General features: G+C 45.6%; 1 protein-coding gene across 2 annotated transcripts; it reads left to right on the plus strand.

The window, feature by feature from the left end:
• Nucleotides 1-1,365: 1,365 nt before the first annotated feature.
• DDO (D-aspartate oxidase) lies at nucleotides 1,366-24,485 on the plus strand. 2 transcript variants are annotated; one of them, XM_046674332.1, is made up of 5 exons: nucleotides 1,366-1,519; nucleotides 3,353-3,528; nucleotides 7,521-7,629; nucleotides 11,112-11,288; nucleotides 23,026-24,485. In XM_046674332.1, the coding sequence occupies exons 1-5, from the start codon at nucleotides 1,380-1,382 to the stop codon at nucleotides 23,591-23,593; spliced, it is 1,170 nt and encodes a 389-aa protein (XP_046530288.1). In that variant the 5' UTR covers nucleotides 1,366-1,379; the 3' UTR covers nucleotides 23,594-24,485. The 2 variants fall into 2 exon arrangements, with proteins under 2 accessions (XP_046530288.1, XP_046530289.1); XM_046674333.1 differs by lacking the exon at nucleotides 1,366-1,519 and adding an exon at nucleotides 2,231-2,576.
• Nucleotides 24,486-24,973: the final 488 nt, after the last annotated feature.

A 24,973-nucleotide genomic window follows, 5' to 3' on the forward strand; every position in this document is an offset into this window, starting at 1 on the left:
AGATTTCCAGCACTTTCACACTCTGCTCTTGCACAGACCTCCCCCTGGAGCCACCCGCTGTTTCCTCAGCTCTCTTTGAACATCCTGACTCTGCAGCTTTGCTCACAGCATCCTCCCTCCTGGTTTTTCCCTCCCTCCTCTTCTTTGTCCATCCAAGACTCACTGACTTTTCAGTGCCTTCCTCATTTCCCATCCTCTCCCCAGGACTGGCCTCGTGGGTCCACCATGCTCTCCCCTCTCCTGAGCTCTCACGCCACCTACAGTTAGTGCTCTGTACTAGAGGACTGTCTTATCCTGCCTTGTTTCCTTTCTTGAGAGAGAAAACATGATTTTAGAAATCCTTCTGTATTTCACAGTCCTTGCAGTATGCTTTGGACAGAGTGCCTGCTCTGTAAATGTTTGTTGATTGATTTTATTGTAGGTGCTCAATAAAATATATAATATATACCACCTTACAAAGAATTTTGCATATCTTAATTCAGCAGATGCTCACAACAACTTGCAAGAGAAATCTTAGTTCATTCTCAATTGTCAAATGGGGAAACTGAAACTCAGAAGTTAGGTGACTTGCTCAAGGTAAAACAGACAGATTTCCTGATACCACAGTGTGTACTTTGGTTGTTAAGACCTTGAACCTCGGAGTCTGACATTCAGATTGGGCTTTGCCACTTAAGAGGCCTTGGGCCCTTCCTTATTCTCTTGGAGCCTCAATTTGCTCATCTATGGAATGGGAAAAATAACAGTACCTACCTCTCACGTGGTGTGTTGTAAGGTGTCATGCATATCTCTAGCACATGGTTAACGCTAAGTACATGTTAATTACAACATTGTTGTCATTTCTTTGATACATCAAACTGCCTCCTTGTAAACAAACTTGTTGTCTGTAAAGTGTCTAGCACATGGTGGACAGCCAGAAAATGTTGGTTCCCTTCTTTGAACATGTAGGCTAAGGAATCGCTTGGTTTTTATCCTAGATTATCTCCTGAATAATTTTTTAACTTCAATCAGGTCATTATTCTGCCCTCGCCCAACCCCCACTGCCACCCTCACCAGCCAACCCAGCAGAGCCAGGCACTGGTGGGAGGGGGCAGCTAATTCTGGGCACCAAATGAGGAAACCAGTGTTTGCTTCTAGCTGGAGCTTCTGGAAGTTGGACAGGTTCACCCATCGTTTACTCCACCTACAAATCCCAGGCTGGTGGTGAGATGGAGGGTTTGTAAACTAGGAAGAGAAGGGCTGCTAAGGGTGGACCAGCCGCCAAAGGCTCGGCAGAGCCACAGCTCCAGGAGCTCACAAGACGAGGTCAATCGCTCCTTTCTCAGGAGAATCAGTGACAAAGACACAGGCGTACAGGCCAATGGAGAGACAGATTAGAGGGAATGCCCGTAGTGAATTCCCCAATGGGAGGCAGTTTTGCTTTCCCTCAGTCTCTCAGGGCACGAGACCAACTGCTCACTGGGAAAACAAGTGTTGGTGCCAGAGCCTTCTGTGGGTTCCAAGGCTGCTTTTTCAGAGACAGGTACTTGAATCCTCCTGCTTATGGCTTAGGGGTCATTCTGTGCATACTCTGGGAGTTTGGGGGGTATGCCTTAATGGGATCAGGTGACAGCAGTTCACAGGTGACAGGGCCAAGATGTACCCACCTTGCTGGCTCACTTCTCTCCTCCCGGGCAGCTGGTCATTCTCAGCCACGGATTACTTTCCCTCTCAACTTAATTTATTAGAGCTATTTTGAGAAAGCCGCTGGGCAGGGGAGGCCAGTGTGAAACAGTAAAGCCAGTTAGGGGACAGGCGGCTGCCTTCTCCCCTGCCCCTTCCCTGGACCCTTCTCTTCTCTTCCCTCTGCCCTGGCATCCTGCTCCTTCTCAGCTAGACCGCCCATTAGGGAGCAATCGGATTAACTAATGGCCCAGGAAATGCATATACAGCTTGAGAAATAGAAATTACACATATTAAGCCTCCTTGGAGGATTTTAATTTAAGTATCGTAGTGCAAGAGACCTTCAGAGCAGGAAGAGAGCACTGACAGCCCAGCCCACGCCACTGCTTTGTCCTGCTCACGGCAGAGGGAAGTGCCCCACCCCCTCCTGAGGAAAGGTCAATCTTTACCTGCAAACGGCCATGATTTGTGCCACATGACCTGATGCCCTGGCTATTGCTGATTAGACAGGGAAGGGCAACTGTGCCAAGGGCAGATTTATAGGCTGGCTTAGTCCAATAAACTGGACTGGTGCTAGAACTTTGTCCAATAGGGATGGCAATGACCAAGTAGACTAATTGCATTTTCTGTCTCTGGAGTTTAACTCTGAGACCTGGAGAGAGTTAGGCAGAGAGCAAGAACAGAACCGGAAAGACAAGCAGGGAATCAAGCGTGGACAGGGGAGCTGACAGCGGACCAGGGCTCGGGGGACTCCTGCTGCTCAGCAGCCACGGGGCAGAGGGTGTTGAGTCTCCATCAATCCCCTAGTGCCCACGCTGGGTGCCGGTCTCCGGATGCCCGGCCCAGGCTCCTGGATGTCTGCTGCCTGCGTTTCCACATGGACTCTCGAAAGAAGCCCCCTTTACGAGACAACCTCAGTGGGTAACCTAGAGGAGCTAATTAAGATTTCACCTGGCCTGGTTTAGATGAGGGAGGTGAGGCTAGGAGACCATGGGTCCCTCCCCAGTTTACAGAATCAGCACCCGATTAATCCACCAAGGAATCTTATCTCCAAGGTGGGGGAGGATGGGGATGGGAAAGGCAGCGACCCAGTCAGGGAAAAGGCGGGGGGAGCCTCGGTTTCTGCTGAGAGTGAGGAGCAGAAGAGGAGATGCTTGGTTCCGCTGTTCAAACTTTCTGTCACCTTGTTATAATTAAAAACAACCTTGTAGACAGTAAGAGCTGAGTTCTAAATCGCCCGTGGGTGGTGTCCTCTCAGTGGCGACTCCTCAGGAAGTTCCTGAGAGCAGAGACAGCAGCTCTGGCGCTCTTGTCGCCTCGCTTTCTTCATCAGCCTTCCCTAGGTTGTGCCCACAGGGAAAGTGGTTCAGGAAAGGAGTGGAATGAGCAGACATGCCCGCCCTCCCCACCCCCCAACAAATGCAAACCTACTTACCTGTCCTGTGCTCTAAAGGTGACTCCAAGCCAGTTTTGCCCCAATGTCTAAAACTCTGTCGAGTCCTGGTTGCCTGTAACCCAACATTTAATGGAAAGAGAGCTTAAAGCTCTCATTAGCCCACGAGAAACGCTGACAGGAAAGGTCTTATTTTTGAGAGGATGTGGACCTAAGGAAAGAACCCTCTGGACCAAACTTTGTACTGGATGGAATAATCCTTAAAGCGAGGTTGACAGCCCACGCTTTCCCTCCTCACAGGCGCATGGATACGGCCCGCATTGCGGTTGTGGGCGCAGGCTTGATGGGGCTCTCGACCGCCGTGTGCATTCCCACGCTGGTCCCACGATGCTCCGTTACCGTCATTGCAGACAAGTTTACTCCCGATACGACGAGTGATGTGGCAGCCGGAATACTTATTCCGCACGCTTATCCAGGTGAGAGGGATTTTAGCTCTTCTGTTGGACATCATAGATGTTAGATAGAAGGATGTTGGTGGAATTCTGTTGACAAAGACAGCTGGATGTGCACGTAAGCAAGCGTGGTGTGCCCTTTTAATATCTTATTGGTTCATCTCTTAGCAAAGGCTGAGTTATGCTGCAGGACAAAAACAACCTTCAAATCTGAGCAGCTAAAAAAGGAAAGGTTTATTACTTGCTCTCAGTATATGTTGATTGCGCATCACCAAGGGTTCTGCTCGTCACCCAGGGACCTAAGGTGATGGAGCAGCCGCCATCTTGAACGTCAATACCTGTACCTGGAGGAAGGGAGCTCCCGGGGGGTCTCGTCTGGGCAGGAAGGACGTTCATCACTTCTGATGACAGCTCATTGGCCAGTGCTAGTCACGTGCTCCGCCCCCCCCCCCCCCAGCAGGAGGCCAGGAAGCGCAATTCTATCAGGTTCTCAGATGGACAGCCAGTACTCAGTGAACTGCACTAAGCACTACCACAACTGGTAACTGAGTCTTCCACTGATACCAGCAATGACCATCAAGTCAGAAACTACTTGTAATGGAAACAAAATTATCCTAACTTCCAAGCCAGTATAAAAACAATCGGTCAACATGTATTCAGCCTTAAAGATGCATTGATGTTTTGAAACATGTCCACGCATCCTTTGCAGTCTCTATTTTTCTCATGAAATGGGAGGTGGAGGGAAAGAGCATTAAATAGGAACCAAAATCACTTTGCAGCTAATGAGGTTTGTACTCACTGTCTCCACTCCGCATTTCCACTCTCTTTTTTCTCCTTTCATTTTAGTTTTTATTTTTTAAATCAAAGTTGTACATGCACATAGTTTAAACCATCAAATGGTTACAAGATTTACTTACAAAGAACAGGAATCTAGTCTGTGAAAATGGCCCTGTCCGTTTAATCTGGAAACTCACGTTCTTCCGTTCAAGAAGCCATTTTTGAGTTACTCAGCTGTTGACTTCTCCTTCCTGATACCTGTCTCTCTCTCTGGAATTCCTTTTATGCTGGGCCTCCTGGATAGGTCCTTCAGTTCTCTTAGCTTCCCCCGGCCTCCTATTTTTATCTCTTTCTCTTCTTATTTTACTTTCTGGGAGATTTTCTCAATTTTATTTTTTACCTTGTTGCTGAATTTTTTATTTCTACTATAGCATTTTTCAGTCTAATGCTCTCCCAACTGAACTATTTCAGCTCCCTTCTACCACAGCATTTTTAGTATTGTAAAGCCCTTTTTTGTTCTCTGAATTTTCCTTTGCCTATAATATCCTATTTGTGTTCTGTTGTTGCAATATCTTTTCTTACCTTTCTGAAGATACTAGTAATAGTTTTAAAAGTCTCTTCTCCCTGCATAGTTTCTCTTGTGTCCAAGTGTTTTAATTTTTTTGCTTGATGTTCTCATTTTTCATCTTGCTGGTTTTCCTTGGCCATGCGGTCATCTTTACCTGTCTGCTGACTTTTAAGCATAGAACCCTAAACAGTGGGTCGGAATTTCTGAGTGCTTGCCTGGGGTTTGTTGTCGTGAGCCTCATTGGAGTAGATGGCGGGGCTGCTTAGTTGGAGAACCTCTGATGTCATTATGTTTAAGTCCTTCTTCTTGGGCAGGTCCTGTTCCCCAGAGGAGAGGCTTGTAATCTCCTGGCTGGGGAGGGTGAAGGCCTGGCTGGCAGCAGTCTAGAAGGTGAGGGGAGAAGAGGGCTGCATCTTAACATGGGTTTCCTAGCTCTCCTGTTTTCAGTATGGTATCCCTGCCTTCACCTGTGCTTGGTGTTTCCTAGTCCAGAGACCCCTTGTTTCACCTAACCGAGAATAAACCCATCTTTTGCCAGGGTGGGAAGGGCAGTGGCCTTGTTGCAGGTCCAGGAACCTGGCTTTAGCAGCACCCGTGATGTGGAGTACCTCCTGGGAGCTGCTTCGCAAGGAACAAGCGCAGGAGCCTAGTGTGTTTTTCAGAATGCTAGTTCACACCGGGAGCCTTTCTTGTGACCCGAGTTCTTGTGTCTACTTTCCAGGATCCCCTTCGTTTGCACCAGGCCCATGTGAGGCTATCAGAGGGCTGGCTGATAGTCATGGAATCATCTTCAAAGACGCAGGCTCATCCAGGCCATTGAGGCCCGAGCTCACCCTTTGCCCAGGTGGTTGGGGCCCTTGGATCCGGGTCTTTTTCTCTGATGCTTCTAGATAAGGACTCTGGTCCTCTCTTTGGGCTTCTTTCAGACCAGCCCCAGTGGTAAATACGTTCTGTGATCATAAATGTCAATACCACATGGGGACCATACCCATCCTATAGGGTTGTTGTGAGGATTAAATAAGCTACTACGTTTAAGGCGTTTAGAACCATGCCTGGGACACAGGAAATGCTATATCAGCATTTGCTATTGTTATTACTGCTACTCCAGCTACGGTTTTCTTTTACCAGCACTTCAACATGAATTAGGTCATGAGGCTTCCTCTACCCACTGTTGAATTGGAATTGTCTGTTTTGGGGGGATGACTTCTGCAGCATACAAGTCACAGCCACTATTTTATTTTTAAGGTTTGTAATGGGAACCAGGGGATGCCTTTCAATACAGCCCCATACACTGGCCTAGATTATTGAGGTTTAATCCTTATGAGATCTAATTTAGTTCTCTTTGCAGCTTATTATTTATTTCTTCCTTATTTCTAAACCAGTGGCCCCCAGTCTGCAATTTTGGAATATAGTGTTGAGTTCACATGGGCACACGTTTAGCGATGACAGCACAGATCCACTATCAAAAAACATATTTATTGGCTCTTTAGCAAGTGAATTGTTTTAAAACCCTGCCACTGGAACGCCCTCATTGACCTGGGGGCTTTGTCTGGGGAGCAGGACATCTCCAGGGACCTTTTCATCTCTGCTGTGGACTCCAGGGACATCTCTCCAAGCAGAGCTGAACCAGCATCCTCTCGGCCTCAGTTCCTTCATCTCCTCTGTGGCTCCTCCCGTAGCAGCCCCTCAGGATTACTGTTCCCCAGTCCCTGGCCTGATTCCGGTCTCTCCCTCATGACCCTTCCTCAGGGATCAGGTGTCCAGATACTTCCCCCACAGGTGGATTTGTCTGTGCCTGTGTGTTATGCTTGCTCTCTGTATCTACACTGGACACTATTATTTTTCGTCTTGAACCCTGACCCTCATGGCTTCCCTTGCAGGCCTGGCGCTCTTCCAGAAGCTGTGTCTGGGTCCAGTCTCTTATGCTCTGGCAGGGATGCCTGGGGGATAGGGAGCCTTGGTCCACAGGACTCTGACAGAGAGGTGGTGCCTGGTATGGTCCCTGCACGCCTCTGGTGACCCTGGGAATGCTACTCTAAGCTGGTCAATGCTTCATGGAGTGGAGAGGGATGGCAGTAATGGCAGCCTTGGATGGGGCTGTGGGGAGCCCTTCCCGAGAATCTCAGCTCCGCAGTGCCGGCCTTGTTTCCTTGTCTCAGAAGGGCTAGCAACCTGGGCTTCCCATCGATGTGCAGTCTGTTCTCTGTCCTGGTTGACTGGGCCCCACCAATCTCCCCTTGTCACCCACCACATCTTTAGCCCTCAGGAAAGAGGCCTGGGGATCTTTCTCCTATTGTCTCAACTGTATGGCTGGCTGGATGCCTCAGCCGTGAACTAACTTCTGCTCAGATTGGTTATGGACACTTTGAGGATCTCTGGAATGCACCTTGTACCAAAGACCACTTTCCAGCTGGCTCCCGTGTCAGATTTTGCCCCGAGTCATCAATTTCCCCTCTGTCAATTAATCGTTATATGAACGGACGCCCAAAGCCTGTGTCAACATCCAAAACTCTGGTCGCTGACAGATCCTCTACCACAATGTGGTACTTTATCTGAATGGTCCTCCCTGCCTCTTAATTTTTTCCCGTTTTCTAGGAAGGAGCTTGTGTGAAGCATAGTCATTATCATCGTTTTCCTTTCTGTTCTGCTTTGCTTTTCTCCGTGATTACAGACACACCCGTTCACAAGCAGAAGCAGTGGTTTAGAGAGACCTTTGACCACCTATTTGCAATTGCCAATTCTGCAGAAGCTGGAGATGCTGGTGTTTATCTGGTGTCTGGGTAAGAGAGGAAATCTGACGTTATTTTAGAATTTAGAATGATCTTAACAGACTTTAGAGTTCAGCATAAAATATTGCGTATGTGCTGTGAGCCGAGTGTTGAATTAGATGTGGGAGGATTTAGAACATTTTGGTGTTAGACCAAAGAACTCAAGAAAAACAAGTTTTAGTATTAGACTTTTTAACAATAAACAACCTTTACAGTTTCTCATCACAAGTACTATTTTGAGTTTCCTCAGGGATTACGCAGTGATTTGCAAATATGGCTAGAAGAACATATAGCAGGAAAATACTAAGCTTGGATTCTGTGAGATGATGTGGCTGATGGAAAAAGCAAACAAGTGTGATATTGGAATGGGTACAGATATCCAGGATAGGGACATCTTATTTATTTGGTGTCCCTGGAGCATGAGATGTTCCAAAAAGTAAATTTGCAGGTCACTAAAGTTGCCCTTTGAAGTGCCTTTTAGGAAAAAGTATTTCTGAAATGGTTAGCACACTTATATTTGATTTTTAAGATCTGATTTCAGGAGACATGCATAATTAAGTGAAAGACTTTAAAAAATAAATCCTATTTATGTGCTGTTTAACATAACTAGCACTTAAAATAGGACCATACCTTTCTATATCTTCTTAAACAGAGATCAGTAACCATTCTGTCACTTCTAATTTCTGTCTTTAATTTATGGCGTAACACATATGGCATCTGTGTTAAACTGTGTGATAACACGGTCTTGTCCGAAGAGTGGCGGGATGTCTGCCTTTTATTAAGTTTGCAAAACCACTGCATCTTTTCTCCTGTTTTAAAAAACTCTCCTCTCTCCTCTTTTTTTTTTTTTTTTTGTGAGGAATATTCGCCCTGAGCTAACATCTGTTGCCAATCCTTCTCTTTTTTCCGCTTGAGGAAGATCAGCCCTGAGCTAACATCTGTGCCACTCTTCCTCTATGTTGTGTGTGGGATGCCGCCACAGCATGGCTGATGAGTGAAGCAGATCAGTGCCCGGGATCCAAACCCACGCTGCTGAAGCGAAGCATGGGGAACATTAACCACTCAGCCACGGGGCCAGACCCTCCCCTCTTCTCTTCTGAGATCAAGCCTGATCTACTGTCATTTCCTGCTGTGAACACACCTGCATCAGGCAGATTTCTACCCTTTTCCTCTTCTTGCCCTCCCTCACCATCACAAACACCAAATGATGTTGACATCACTAATTTCCTACAGTCTCTACCCAAAGTAGCAACTTTTGCTTCTGTGCCTTCTGAAGATGGATTGATATTATAACTGTCTCCAGAGTTAGTTGATGAGCCACATAGAAAAATTGTTCTCATTGATTTATGGTCACACTTTTTTGTCCAAAACCAATGTGACCTGGTGTAATTCACAAATGTTGACTCTAAGTAATTTTCAGAAACTTCTGTATCCAAAATGCAAATGTACTTCCAATAGTAAGACCTTGCCACCCTTGAGGGTATTAAAAAGAGTATACTTTAAGCTTTTCTAAAAGAGAGTTATTTATCTCCCTCACGTGAATGATTTTTATCGCACTTGCTTCCAAAAAGGATTTGAATCAGTCAAGTGAAGACAAGGGCACAAATGTTCTGTGCCTCTTTGGTGTAAGTATATAGCATTATTTATCTATTCATTCCTTCAAACAATTTAATCAGCATTCACCAGTATCAGTACTCTCCTAGGTATTAGGGATATAGAAATGACCGATGTAGTTCATGCTGCTTGGCATATGGTAGATGCTCAATAAATATGTGTTGAGTGAACTTTTAATAAAGGCAGACATAGTCCTGCCCTCATGCAGCTTATAGTCTGTAGGGAATGTCCTATATCCAATGAGTTACAAATGAGACACAGATTACCAAGGGAAGAGTACAGGGTGCTCTGGAAGCATGTAGTGGAGAATAAATTTGCTCTGGGAAGTTGTGAGAAGCCCCCAGGAAAAAAGTGATGTTTCAATGGAGACCATCCAAATGAGTGTAGGTTAGTCTGGTGATGTTGTAGAGATGAAGGTGGCAGAGACAGGGTCAGGGACGGAGGAGGCAGCATTCCAGCTTGGGAGAATAGCACACGCATGGATCTGAGTCTAGAGTGACTGAGGTGTGTAGAAGGACTAAAGAACTCCAGGGTAATGGGGAGCCATTGAGAGATTTTACACAGTGAAGTAACTGATCATATTTGCATTTCAAAAGTATTCTGTTTGTGGTGTGGAGAACAGATTTGTGGAAAGAGAGATGATGATGGGATGGATTAGTTGTTGATAGCTGGGGACAGAGAGTAGATGGATTTGAGAAATGCTTAAGAGGAGATTTGACGGGACTCAATAGTTGATGGCATGTAGGGGATGAGAGAGGAGGGTGTTGAGCATGATTCTCGAGTTTCTGGTGTTAGCACATGGTGGATTGGGTGCTGTTTTCCAAGTTGGATAAGACTGGGGAAAGGGGTAGGGGAAGAGTGTGTGAGAGGCTAACGTACGAGACGTGGTGGCAGACTTATCCAGTGGGGAGTAGGCGACATGGGTCTGGATCTGGCGGTGGAGCTCAGGAGAGAGGAGAGGGCTGGAGACGTAGCCTTCTGAGTGTTAGACCTGTGATGGTGGTGCAGGGAGAGGGCCATCTAGCCCAGGGGAGCGTGCAGAATGAGACAGCAAGAGGGCCCAGTGTACAGCCTTGCAGCAAACAAGATTTATACCTTCCACAGGGACTGCTTTGAATGAATTATTTAGAGATATAAATTCTGGTACATTATTGACCACATCATTAGCAACCATGTACAGCAGTTGAACGATTTTCCTTTTTTAGAGCAGCCATGATTTACAACATTTATTCCTATTGATGAAAACAACCCAATATTTATAAATCCAGATATGCCTAGCAGCTATTGGTAGCACTACTACAGGCTTCTTGTTAACAACCAATATTATTCCAGGCTCATCAACCCCCTACCACGCTGGTGACGTAATGATAACAGGGCTCCCCCTGAAAGCTCTTGGCTTCTCTTATTGAGAGCTAGAAGTGATGACCTACAACTTAACTCCTAATTTGCCCCCTTGCTTCCTGTACACCCACCATTGCTCGTTCCATTTAGATATTTTGTTCAGAACTGAATCCAACCTTTAAACTTTTGACAATTTGCTTACAATTTATGTAAAGCACTATGCAAAACAGAAAAACTTTTCCTCAAACATTCAGTCATAGGTAAATACAGAAAATCTGAGCAAGAGCTTTTCAGAAAAAGAGAATTAAATTCAATCTTTAAGAGACGCACTACTTTTGAAATGTCTTATTTGCCCCAATCATGAATATTTTAAATTTAGCTACTGAGTTATATGAACCTAAGAGAATGGAAGAATAGATCTTTCTCTTTATGTTTATAGGAATATGATTTTTAAATTCCTAGAGAATGTCACACGGGGCTCACTAGAGATGTGCTATTTCACAAAATTTCAGGAAAATTTTCCACTTAATCTGTTTGAGTTGGCAGATATTTAGGAGCATGCCTACTGAAGAAGTGCCATTCTGGGCTGATGTGGTTCTGGGATTTCGAAAGATGACCGAGGCTGAGCTGAAGAAATTCCCCCAACATGTGTTTGGTCAGGCTTTCACAACCCTGAAATGTGAAGGCCCTGTCTACCTCCCATGGTTGGAGAAAAGGTCAGTTGAAATGCCTCTTTGCTATTTCCTTTGTCTGTCATAGCCGTAAATAACTTCATAGCTGTTCAGAAAATACATGCTGAAAATTCTCTGTGGTCCCTTGGAGCTCTTTTGCATTGCATCTTGTTGCTCACAAATGTCTAGGACTTTGTCACACAATCTTAAGACAGTGTTTGTGTCACAAGGAGTGAGTCACACCACACTAGTAACACTTCCATCTGCTACTTCTAGTGGGCACCTTGATGCACCATTTGGTCTCCTTCCCCCCAGTAAAGCTCACTTATTGAAACACTATCTTAGTTTCTTCCACCGTAAAATGGAGAAGTTTAATACACTTCTGGCTGTAAAATTGTATGATTTACTTTAGTTCTTTAGATGAGAGAATCTTAGGCTTATTATAAATTATTTTTGAATTTTTTTCTCATTAGTGACAAAGAATATAGCTTCATTATTTTCTTTATTACAAAGAAGACCTCTAAAACTGAGAGCTTATTTAAGTTAGATATTTACTTCCTGACCAAGTTCAGCCCAAAATGCCTTGACCTTGCATTTTGGCTTGGTTTTCAGGACTTCCTGTTTCCTGTTTCCAGTTAGTTAGGAAACATATCAAGAGCATTTATTTTATTTTATTTTTTGCTGAGGAAGATTAGCCCTGAGCTAACATCTGTGCCAATCTTCCTCCATTTTGTACATGGGTTGCTGCCACAGCATGGCTTGATGTGTGGTCTAGGTCTTCACTCAGGATCTGAGCTCACAAACCAAAGCTGCCAAAGCTGAAGGCACTGAACTTAACCACTATGTCACAGGGCTGGCCGGCCCCCTCAAGAGCATTTTTATTTGAGATACATCAATAAATCTCTCTTCAGTTTAGTCTGAAAATTGCATACGTGTTGAAAGTTGTAAAACATTGGCACTTCCAATCCCAAAATCTGTATATTTGGTAGATGAATAGGAACAATGAGAACTATTGTGTAAATGTCGGAAAAGTGACATGAGGTAAGCAGTGGCAACAATGATCTGGTCCCAGATGTGGGCTATAGGAAAATTCATTCACATAATTCATTAATTCCACAATTCTTAGTTGAAAACCTAAATATACCTGGCACTGTGCTAGAAGCTGGTCAAAAAAGGATAAAATATCATCACTGTTCTTAAGGAAGTCGTAGTCTCCTGGGGGTGATGGTGTGTATGTGTGTATATATGTGTGTGTGTTTATATAAGTTAATGAACAATTACAGTAATACATATAGTGAGGGTTTAGTACAGGTTTTGAGGGTGGAATGGGGGCACAGAGGAGGGAGCCTAAGTCTGTTAGGCTCATGTCAGGGGCATCATAATATGTTTTTGTAGCTTTGTCAGTGCTCTTCTCACTTTTACGTCTTGGCAGTTTATATGGGACATTTTACTTTTGTAAGTTCCAGTTTCATAAAACCTACACTTTTGTGCCTTGTTCACTGGTCCATAATCCACTGTTTGTATGCCAGATTTGAACCTGCATGCATCAGCTGATAGGTGAACGTTCTGAGCCATCACATGATGGAGTTGCTCAACAGCCAACATTCAAGCTTCAGCAGCAGCATCATCTTTTCTGGGTGCCAATGACATGGAGTATTCATTTTTGTCCTTATGTTATAAAAATGACTGGAAATAGAAAATTGCAAGTGCTAATGCTAGTGATTTGAAGTTGAGGTATCATATTTTTTTATTAAATTCAGATAAGGGGAAATTATTAGGTATGCCAAAAGTGGCAGAGCTTTACTGTCAACATGGTGCATAATTTTTTTGACTATGATAAAAAACCAAAATGGAAGAACATGTACAAAATGTTGAGTATAAAAAATAAGGTGTCATTAGAGAGTTTTATTATGTTTGGCATTTTAAGTTTCTTTGGCTGAAGGTTCATTATTACCCTCAGTTCTATTGTATGCTTCTATTGTATCTTGGACTTTTGTCTCAACATTCAGGAAAGTCTGTAGAAAACCGGCTGGAGTCCTGTGGTCTCTGGCAGTTCAGGAAGAAGTGGGTGAGGGAGAACACTGCAGAATGTTTGTTCCCATCACAGAGACTGTCAAGGGCTGGCCAAGGCCTTCTCTGTGTGCGGATGGCCAGGGCATGGTCAGGGTTGGTAATGGACAACAAGTAAAGGAAATGGATGAGCTCTTGGAAACCCTTCATCCAGATTCCTAAGATTTTCTTTGTCATTTACTCTCTCTCTCTTCTTTATACATTTGTTTCCAGAACCTTTTAAGAGTAAGTTGGAGACATCATGCCCCATTTATACCCCTATTTATTCCTAAATATTGCCATATGCATTTCCTAGAAACAAGGGTATTCTTTTACATAAACACAGTGCTATGGTAAGAATCCAGATATTTATATTGATACTATAATCTGTGGTCCTTATCTACATTTTGCCAGTTGCCCCAGTAAGGTCCTTTATATCCCTCTCCCACAGACTGGAAGTGAAGGGACAGGGCTGTGGCTGAGCACATCCGTCAGCCCCACACGTCCATTTCTCATGCATGCCTGGAGAAGGGCCAGAGCTGGGTCCTCCAGGTGGCCCAGTGGAAGAAAGGTACAACTCAGATTAGCCAGGCTAAGTTCTAAATGCTAGTAAGAGTCTTGAGCCTGTGGGTAATCACTGAAGCACTGGATATAAAGTCTAGACAGAAGACTTAAATTGACAGAGACGTGCTTTCATTTTGCTTTAAGCAGCAGATAGCAGATAAAGTCCTTGGGAGGCGGGGAGTTTTGATGGGGCAGAGAGGGAGCACGAGGCTCAGGGCACCTGAAGAGGTGACAGATGGGGTGCCACTGTGGCAGGGGGCAGGAGCAAGGAAGCCAGCTTCACTCCTATTTGCGTGTCCCCTCCTCTGAGGAGTCTTCATGAGACTTCCAGTTTGCCTGTGGCTCCCTGAGCAGTGGAAAGCCCCTCCCTGGGTCGGGGGGGGGGGGGGGGGGGGGGGAGTCCCCACCCTGGACAGTGAGTGAGGCCCAGTCCCCGGCCCGCCTGCCGTTCCAGCTGCTCTCCCACTCTGGCTAGGAATGAATGTTTTCACTCTGGGGCCACCCTCAACCATTTTCACATGGAAGCAAAAATTATCTGAATGATTTGTTCTGCCTGCTTCTAAAGTATCACCTAGAAAATAGTCCTCCTTATTTCCATAATAACCTCATTTTCAGGCCTAATCTCTAACTGTGGGATGAAGGCCTGGGAAAAAAATCCCACTACCTTCTCATTACTTGGAAGCCTGCTGTCAGCATTTTACTCCACTTAAAATAACCCCATAGTGAGTGGTACTTTGTGCCAGTGGGAGCCACTTCCTAACCGCAATGCCATCGGCCTGATGACCAGCCAGCTGGTGTTCGTGCCTTGGAGCATGCTCTTTCCTGTCTGGTTTTAGGTGACAGAGTCAGGGAGAAGAGGTCCTAGGAACTGCTCTTGTCCCCCACGGAGTCCTGGGGTGGCCTTTTCCAGTCCATTTGTTTGATATACACGTCTGCCATGACAGTGGAGGATGGGGGTGGCTGGGACGTGAGGGCCTCAGGCAGACTGCGCACACGGTATACTCCAGGGAAGTCATGAGGAGGAGACCTTTGTCCTAGCAACTGCCCGTCGCACCTTTCAGCACCCCCTCGTGCCCCTGATATGTCATGCTTCCTCCTGACCCCCAACGTGGGGCCTGCACGGACAGCAGGCCGGGCCTCCTTTCTGTGGAGTTCAGTGTCCCCGTTCCCTCAGGGCCTGGCATCTGGCCAGAAGGCCAACGTGGAGAAGGAAGTGGGCCACACGTCCCCTTTCCTCTGGCAGGAAGCTTCATAGGGTAGGGACTCCTCTATGCCCAAGGCAAGCCTTTCAGGGGAGGACTTCAGGCCAGGTGGGAGGCAGGGCAGCGTCATGGTGGGGGGCGGCACCCCCGGGGCTCACTCTGTGGGCTACCCCCCACTCTCCTCCACCGAGGCAACCCAGCTGGGAAGCCACACGGTCTCTGCTTGTTCCTCACACCAGGGTCTGTTTTGCGGCCTTCTGTGCCCCTTCCACATGATGTGGGTGTTCAGCCTGCCGTGTTACAGCTCAAAAATGGGCATTTCACTCAGCAGGCCACACCCCCCTGGCTTCAACCTAAGCTGCACCCTTTGGAGTATAATATCAACTTCCAAGCAGGAGAAAAATGTTTTTAACCGCGAACTAGATCTTTAGCATTTTTCAGGGAACAGAAAGGATCATCTCCCTCTCAAAACAAACACAAAAACAGAAACCATATATCCAATAATACCCAGAACGAACAAACAAACGAAACGCCCTGAGGTTTCATCAGCCGTGAGGATCATGTTTTATCTCTTCGGCCAGTGGAGTCATATTCTGCTGCTTTTTACTTGCCGCTTCCAGGAAATGAATCATTGAGGCCATAAGTCAGCTGAGCCTGTCTCTTGGCCAGGCATCCTACCTAAATAAATCATCCCCAGTGGAACCAGGAATGTCCTTCCTTTGATGACATCCAGGAAGCTGGGGGCCCCGTTTCTGTGCTGGAGACCCTATACCTGAGGAGCATTGCTTTCTTTCCAGGAGGCCAGGCCTTATTCTGTGGCCCTGATGAGGCCCCGCGCTGACCACAGCCCTGACCACAGCACTGACCGCACTGGGCTTCTCTGCCTGTACTTTCCTTCCTGCTCATCTAATAAGTCCTCTCTCTTACTTTCTCTGGGACAGCCCTCCATCTCCCGTCTCCCGTAGCTCCTGTTCTCCTATTTGGCCTGACTCACAGTAGTGCCTAAGAAAGAAACTCTTGTGGCTCCCTCAGCAGTTGGTCAGAAATAAAGATTGTACATCAGGAAGAGTACAGGCCGTCCCTGCCTTACCGCTGTCCAACTTGCCACGGTCCCTTCTTGTGTACAGCAGACCCCTGCTCCCCTGTGTCTGGCACACACCTTCCTTTCCGAGGCCTCTAGGGATTTCCTCCCCCCCCCAGCATCTGCTGCCCAGACCCTAACCAGAGGAGCAATGGGCAAAAGATGGTCCCAGACGCAGTCTAACGAGACCACTCCTCTTTCCTCCTGGCTACGCAAGGATGAAGTGGGAGGGCACCAGCCAGGAAGGTGGAAGATGCTGGTGTTTGTGTTTTCTGATGATGGCAACAAGGTTAGCAAGGAGTGGATGGAATCTGCAGGGTGCCATAGTCTTGGGGCTTCCACTGGGGCTTCAGTAGCTGCCCTAAGGCAGCTGCAGAGGTGAACTTGTTTCCTGAAACCACACCTGCTGGACTAAGGATGTACGGCTGCTCCCCTCCTCGACCACCCAGCCCATAGGAACCCTGGGCCTCATCCATACCTTCTTCCCCAAAGGGACCAGAGGCGGCTCCCTGCCCGAACGGCTTAGACCGATTAATACAAGTTCCTGGAGTGGACAAGGCAGAGATAGATATTCTGAGAAATGGGAATTAGAATGCAGTTTCTTTTACTAGAAAATGCATTGCAAAGGAATGAATGAAGAATAGGATCATCGGATGAGATGAGGCTGTCAGGTCAAAATCAGACCATATGTATAGATATTTAGTTGCTTTATAAACCTAAAATGCATTTTTAAAATTCTAACTATGATAAGCTATTTTAGGTACAGCTACATTGTGTCACTGTGAAGAAATAGTGGGTTTTCCCCTGGATCTATATGTATAGTACTGTTTGCCAACTGAGATTTTAAATTTGTTTTCTTCTTTTCTTCCCCTCATCTTCAGACAAATAGACTGGAAATAGTTAATTTTCTGATTACTGTTAATAAAGAGTCACGCTTTGGGTTTTGAAGCAAGGATTAATTTTTTTTTAATTGACTATGTCTAATATGCAAATAATACATAACAATAGGACTAGGTTTAAGGAATTCTTTATGTAAAATATCTCACAGATCCAGCCCTCCCCTCTAGGTCCTCGCCCACCATCCTCTTCTGGCTGTCCTTGCATTTCTCCACAACTTTGGCAATGGCTTCCTAACTCTTCACTGTTTCTCTCCTTTCCAAGCTATCCTCGCTTAGGGACTCAAAAACTCAATGCTGTTTGCCTCATTCCACCAAACTTTAACCTATAGATCCTGTGTCCAGTCATTGGTCCTTCCCGGGGTCAGAGAGGAGCTGGGCTCCATGCAGAGGTTGGGAGAAATGGGGAGAAATGTCCTCTTCCCAGCTCTGAACACCCTCCCCCCCCACCCCCCTCGGCCAGCCCTGCTTGCCTCTGAGTCTCTCAGAATCAGTCCCCTCAGGTTCTGGCCGTCGCCCTCTAACAGAGGAAGCCCCAGCCAGTCCAAGGAGCCAGCTTGGGAGTGGACACTGTGCCATCCCCTCCTCCCTCCATCCTTGGCCAAGACACAGATTTTCCAAAAGCAATCTGATCTGCAGAGAAGCATCTTGACCTTCCCACACACAATCATGCTCCTTCTCACCCCAAAGCCATCTTAGATGCCTAAGTGAGAGCTTTTACTTTATAGTTGCATAACTCACAGGTCCATTTGGGTAACATTCCCAGAATAAAGGTACAAGCTGTTAAAATGTTAACAAGGGAACTGTTAAATGTCTACCTTTGGCAAGACGGAAAGCACTTAGAAATTTTAAGTGACAAAAAAAATTTTTCCCCTGGTTTCTACTCAGTAGGTTCCAAAAATAATGAGGGTCTAAGCTTCAACCAGCACCTTCCAGGTGCACGATGATTCCAGGACAATATCTTGGCTCTGCTGCGCCCCTCGTTCTGTTCCTGCTGGGCTGCACCCCCTTCCTGCTCTGCCCTCCCATTCTGAGGTCGTGCCTCCCTCTTGCAGCCCCTGCTGCCAGGTGCTGCTGTCCACACAGCCCCTCCCTCTCACCAGGGTCCTGTCCTTCCCCTGTGCCCCCCATCCCCGCGTGAGGTCTCCACGCCAGAACTCCCACCTCCCTGTTTAGTGCTCTCTCTCACATGGCTTGGGCTGTGGCAGGGGTCAGGAGATGGGGTGCAGGAATTGCCTCTAGTCCCAGGAGAAGGGTGGGGATGAGGGGACTGCCCTGTGCTCCTGGGAGGTGGAGTGTGTGTGTGTTTAAAGAAATGCTTATTGGAGCCCTTGTTCTTCTCAGTGGCACAGTTGGCTCAATTTCCCCCCTTGCTGAAACTCCCAGTGAATTGAAGGAAGGGTCCTGAAGACAGCTATCCTCGTGTTTAAGGGTCAGGCTGATGCGGTCCGGTAGAGGGCTGACTTTAGGTTTGATGAAAATGCACCCTCTTAGGTTTTAGGGTGATGACATTGGGCTGGGGCTATTGAATGGGCACAGCTTCTTGAATCTCCCCGTCCCCCATTTCCTCATGGGAGTTTAGGGTGATGGTATTCTCTCTGTTCAGGATGAAGTCTTACTCAGTTGCAGGAAGCTCCAAGAGGAAAGTCACCAAGGTTCTTATACCCCCAACCATGTCACCCAAAACCTCCAGAATAACTACCTCATATGGTTGTAAAAGCACCTCGTAGGTGCTGGTCACCCAATTTAATATCCAGCTTCCAGGTACAGTCTCCTCCTACACCTGGTGCCATCTTGATACATTGCCCAGGGGATATACAATAACAACTGGGCATTACCACGTGGTCACATTGCAACAGTGCAAGGATGACTGGTCCCTGGGCACATTCAGTAAGTTTCTCCCTGGGATACAAGGCCTTGGAGGGACCCAGTACAGCAAGCCTGACAGGCCTTCCAAGAGCTCATCCTTTATGATAGTTTAAGAAGTCTCCAGGTAAGGGGTGGGCTGTCATCAGGAGCTAAACCAGCAGAGTGCCCTTGAAGCGGAAAAGAAGGACATTTGCATTTATTGAATTCTTGCATAATTGTCATAAAAACCCTGTGAACACAGCAGTCTTATCCTTAAGTTATAGTTGAGGAAACAAGTTCAGTGAGTTTAAGAAATTTGTTCAAATCCCAGGGCTGGTAAATTCCCTTGTTTCTCTGAATTAGGAGAATAATTGTGAGTTCCAATTAGGATGGTTGGAATACAGAATATAATGTTTAAATATCAACACATGGGATCCACAATCCATTAAAAGCAAAACAAAAATAATGCCCAAATAACGATCAATGGAAAACATTTTTTTAAAATCCAACTGTCATTCACAGAGGCTCTAAAACATAATTCGATGTGAGTAATACATGAGTGTGGAGGGCACACATACTCGTATATGAGACATCGGGTCTTGCATTTTACAGTAGTGTAACGCATCCCTAAACTCGATTTTTTTCTTATTAAAAATACTTCATTGAGCGACTTCAATGCGTTATGCACTGTGTTAGACTTCTTCCAGATGTTGTCTCATTTTATTTTCACAATGAGCCTATAAAGTCAGTATTATTATCTCCAAATTGTGGATGGAGGATTCAAGTTTAGAGCTGAGTAACTTGACTAAGGTCACATGATTGGTCAAGAGGAGAGCCATCCTAAACTCCTTTTCAAAGTCTTTTCTGTGTGTCCACTATCTTAAAGATTACAAACACACTGCAATATGTTAGTCGGTAGTGCCACAAAATTCCCATTTACTCTTCTGTCTATACCAGTGTTAGAATAAAAATAACTTTACACAGTTATCTTATCTTTAAAAACACTCATCTATTATTATATATTTTAAAAATATAATTTTAGCTCCCAACTTGTTTATTCTGCTGAGAGAGTTGAAAACTTCTGACCATAAAATTTTCTGCATGAAATACTGTTAACGTCTATGAACTATTTTACTTAGAAAACAGACGAGACAGTAGCTCCAGCCTCATTGTCTCTCTTTTAACCACTTCTAGTTACACCAGAAAGTAGTCCATTGGCTTATGGGTTCTGGGTGGCCCCAAAGTATGGATGTTGCCAGATTCTTTTCTTTGGTTTCCTCACCTCAGGTAAACGAGACACTGTCTCCCATGGATTTTTTAATAACAAGCAAGGTTGCACAAAGTACCTGTGCCTAGAACTTAAGTTCTGTTATGCGGAGCATTGCTGCTTGAAATAACAGCTTGTGTTTAAGAGTACGTGCACCACCTTGTTCTATGATCTTAGAGCAAGGGGTAGCCTTTGAGTTCTTCTAGCCTAGCACCGCTGGCACAGTACAGGCCCTCAGCGAGTATTTGTTGGATAATAAAGAAATCTAAGCCAGAGGTCTCAAACTGTTCTTACTCGGTGGAGAGACTTCAGAGGCAGGGCAGCAGGGCTGGGGGTGGGATGCAGAGACTGAGAAGGTGGAGACCTCTCGGGCCCGTCTCCTCCAGCAGCTTCCCCTTCAGCCAGATGAGGGCGAAGCTGGAAAGCCAGTGATAGGAGCCGATGCTGTTACTTTACAGAATAGCAAACTGAGCCGTTAGACTCAGGGCCTATGATGCAATGAGCAGCAGTGGGTCTCTTCCATTCTCATCCACCTGCAGCATTTTCCAGAAATGAGAACCAGTGTCAGAAGACAGCCAGGTTCCTGCTGATCTTAATGCAAGTTTCAGTTGAACTTTCCGGTCAAAAAATAGGAGTGGAAAATGAGAATCACTTCAAAGAGTTCCTCCTTGCTAAGTTAAAATCGACTGTCAAACCATGCCGTCATTTACCACTTTCTCAGACACCTATTATTTATGCTCTGGAAGTTTCTGCCTTTTCTTATGCTGCCTTTCAGCATTAAGCCTCTCTTTATCTGGCCTTGAAGGCAAATGGTACTCAGAGCTGCTGGCATGACCGCTTCCGCTCTCTCAAGGGCAGATAGGGTAACAGGACTCTTCTTGCATTTCTGGTGTCAACGCTTCCCAGATTCTCCCTGGAACAGGCCTGAATTGTAGCTGTTGGAGAGAGAGGGTGCCAGTGTGGTGTCGTGCTGTATTTGTCAGTGTTCTCCAGAGAAACAGAACCAATAGGATGTATATATTAATATCTATCTATATAGTATATATAAAATATATGTGTATATATTATGTAAAAAAATATATATATACACACACATATATTCATTATAAGAAATCAGTTCACATGATTATGGAGGCTGATAAGTTCTAGGATTTGCAGGGTGAGTCAGTAAGCTGGAGACCCAGGTGAGCCAATGGTGTAATTCTGGTCCGAGGGCTGGCAGGCTTGAGACCCAGGAAGAGCTGATGTTTTAGTTCAAGTCTGAAGGCAGGAAAAACCTGACGTCCCAGTTCAAAGACAGCCTGGCAGGAGGAGGGTCAGCCTTTTTGTTCTATTCAGGTCTTCAGCTGATTGGATGAAGCCCACCCACATTAGGGAGGCAGATGGCTTTACTCAGTCTACCAATTTAAATGTTAATCTCACCCACAAATACCTTCACAGAAATACCTAGAATAATGTTTGACCAAATATCTGGGCACCCCATGGCCCAGTCAAGTCAACACATAAAATTAACCATCATACACTCAAACCAGGATTTCATGTTGTCGTCAGTATTGGCCAACACTTATGTCAAGTCCTCTAGATATTCGGGCCTGAGCTGGGTCATAGCGGCATAAGATGTAGTCTCTTCCCTTGAGAAATTTATAATTTATTAATATCAGTCCCCTAGAATTTATTATGCTTAATATCTTTCAAAGTACTGTCATGCCAATTGTTTCATTTGAACTTCACAGCCATCCTCTGAGTCAGGCAAGGGAGGTATCACCCCCCATGACACAGATGAGGAAACTGAGGGTCAGAGAAGTGAGGAGAATTGATCAAGACCTTAAAGCTAATGTGAGGCAGAACTGGGACGTAAACCCGTGCTTTCTGATTCTACAGCACCTCTCATTCGGCACTTGCTTCATTCTGCCGGGTGTTTACACTTCCCCCTCCTAGCTCCTTGGTCAGTCCTTGAGGAAGGGCACTGTGCCGCACGCATTTCTGATCCCTCTTAGTGTTGCCTTACTTCCGGGCATCCAACCTGCATGTGTTGAATAGAGTTGCTGATAGTCTTTTATCCATATTATATCTTCTACAAATGACCTGTGAGTAAGATCATGCGACCGGGGAGTTCTTGTTTAATGGGTACAGAGTTTCAGTTCTGCAAGATGGAAAAGGTTCTGGAGATGGCCAGTGGTGGTTGCACAGCAATGGGAGTGCATTAAACTTAATGCCATTGAACTGTACGCCTAAAAAAGGTCAGAATGGTGAACTTTATGTTATATGTATTTTACCACAATTTGAAAAAACAGAATACAGGACTTAGATAAGCCATTTCTTTTTGTTATTGATATACTTTGTCCAAAAAAGTCATTAACAACTAAACAGTCATTTAGTCCACCAACTGCAAATATTTCTGTGTTCCTCTCGTGCTGACATCCCTGTGGTCAATGTAACGAGGGGGCGTGTGAACTCTGTCCCAACCGTCTAGTTAGGGAGACCAGACTAATACAAAGGAACATGCCAGAGTTAACAACATGAGACAAAATTTCCCAGGCAGTAAATTTAGCTGCTAAATAAATGGCGTAAACAAGAAATGCTTGGGTATTTAAAATGCCAGATTAACTTGGTATTTATTTAGCATGTAGAATGATACAGAAACTCTACTAAACATAAGAAGGACAAGGCATACAATTTCTTCTGTTTTGCATTTTTGCAATACGTTTTTATTTAGGTTCATCTTTAGGAATCCCCAGTTTCCTAGGATGCGGGCAGTCGTTGGCTGGAATTTGGCTCCTGGGGCCCCTTGCTTCCGTGATCCTGTCCATCACTTCCTGTGAGGGGTTGAGCAGGAAGCTGCTGAGGCTCACCTCAGGTCTCTCGTTCTCTCCAGGGTAAAAAGAAGCGGGGGCCTGATGGTCCCCCAGCGAATAGAAGACCTGTGGGAGCTTCACCCGTCCTTCGACATCGTGGTCAACTGTTCAGGCCTTGGAAGCAGACAGCTGGCAGGAGACTCGACGATTTTCCCCGTGAGGGGCCAAGTGCTCAAAGTTCAGGCTCCCTGGTTGAAGCATTTTATCCGAGATGGGAGTGGGCTGACATATATTTACCCTGGTATATCCAACGTAACCCTGGGTGGAACTAGGCAAAAAGGAGACTGGAATCTGTCCCCAGATGCAGAAATTAGCAGAGATATTTTTTCCCGATGCTGTGCTCTGGAGCCCTCCCTCCACAGAGCCTGCGACATAAGGGAGAAGGTGGGCTTGAGGCCCTCCAGGCCAGGCATCCGGCTGCAGAAAGAGCTCCTGGCCCAGGACAGCCGGAGGCTGCCTGTGGTCCACCACTATGGCCACGGGAGTGGGGGCTTCTCCATGCACTGGGGTACTGCTCTGGAGGCTGCCAGGCTGGTGAACGAGTGTGCCCAAGCCCTCAGGAGCCCCGCCCCCAAGTCAAACCTGTAGATGACATGAAATGACAGCAAATGGCTCCGCAGACTATTGATCAAAATACACTTTCAGCACCAGAACAGCTTCAAATAACTTTTCCATTGCATGAAAATTTAATTAAACATGACTTTGCTTTCAAAATTAAAAATGATGCAATATGTATCGGCAGACTGAGGACTAGTACTGATCTAATCGAGTATTAGGCTTAAGGCTGGCACTGATGACATAGAGCATGAAGCTCTATTGTTGTTAAAAATAAGTAAGATTTCTTTTAGATCTGGTGTCCCGGGATCTATGTTAATTTGTATGGATGCTGGAAGTTGTAGCGATTATGACACTTTTTGGCTCATAAATCCACGGGAGGAGATAACGTATGGAAAACACTTAGTCCTTGTCAGTTACAGAGCTGCCCATGTTGCTCTTAGGTTGTAGTCAAGTGAACATTATAATTCCTCTAAATAAAATTACACAGTGATCATGCAATTCAAGCTTATTAAATATTTAATGGAAGACAAAGCATGATTCCTGCTAGTTCTACTGGCAACCTCTTCCTCCCTTCGGCTGGTAATGATGGTAGGAGAAAGGGATGAAGTTGCCTACAGGCATGGCATCAACTCAATAGCTGTCTGGGGTCAATCACCTAAGGGGCGAACTTTCCATTACCGCAAATGATTGAGAGCTGGCTTGTTGGATGGGTGACTTTGCCTAAGCATTTTTGAAGAGTGAATAGCACGTGCAGCCAAAGAGCTAATTTGCTAATTAAAATGGAACAATCATTCTCAATGAAATATCAGCAAAGAGTTTTCTGCAAGTTGTTAAAAAGTATTGGGGAGGAGGGGGAACGGGTCTCATGATAAAATGTGTTCGGGACTTGCTGGATTAAGTAAATCTAACCTGGTGTCTTGCCTTGGGCTGACTCGGAGCCTCTGATCTGCTCACGTGTATTGTGAAGGCTCGGGAGGGCTTTGGGCCTGAGAGGATGGTAAAGGGGGCGCTATTCATTGAGGCAGGGAAGCTTGGAAGAAATAGATGTGATTTTAATTTTAACTTTTTTGGGGGGAGACTTATGTTTAATGATAGTAAGTTCTATTTTGGACATCCTAGAGAGAGATGTGGGGTTGGCAATGAGAATGTGGGAAACAGAAAGCCCCCAGCACAGCTCCGTTTTTATTGTTTTGTTCATTGAGCTTTTGCATATGATTTTGTTTGACGAGAGCATTGTACTGGGAGAGAGAATGAGGGAGAGAGAGCACACACCAGTGTATGAGAACATCCCTCACAGAATTCAAGTTCCCGAGTGAAATCGTGTGGGTTCTTTTCTATAGATTTCCACCAGGGGGTGGTGTTGTACCAAATGCAGATAAACAGATACATTTGAAAATTTAGAATTGACAA

Source organism: Equus quagga, chromosome 11 (genome assembly GCF_021613505.1).
Source record: "Equus quagga isolate Etosha38 chromosome 11, UCLA_HA_Equagga_1.0, whole genome shotgun sequence".
NCBI classification, from domain to species: Eukaryota; Metazoa; Chordata; class Mammalia; order Perissodactyla; family Equidae; genus Equus; species Equus quagga.

Bases quoted from the DNA above. Each gene is read 5' to 3' on its own strand.
- DDO (XM_046674332.1), top strand. From the start codon at position 1,380: ATGCCCGTAGTGAATTCCCCAATGGGAGGCAGTTTTGCTTTCCCTCAG. The intron at 7,630-11,111 runs GTAAGAGAGGAA...AATCTGTTTGAG, and splicing joins GGTGTTTATCTGGTGTCTGG to TTGGCAGATATTTAGGAGCA. The intron at 11,289-23,025 runs GTCAGTTGAAAT...CGTTCTCTCCAG, and splicing joins CTCCCATGGTTGGAGAAAAG to GGTAAAAAGAAGCGGGGGCC.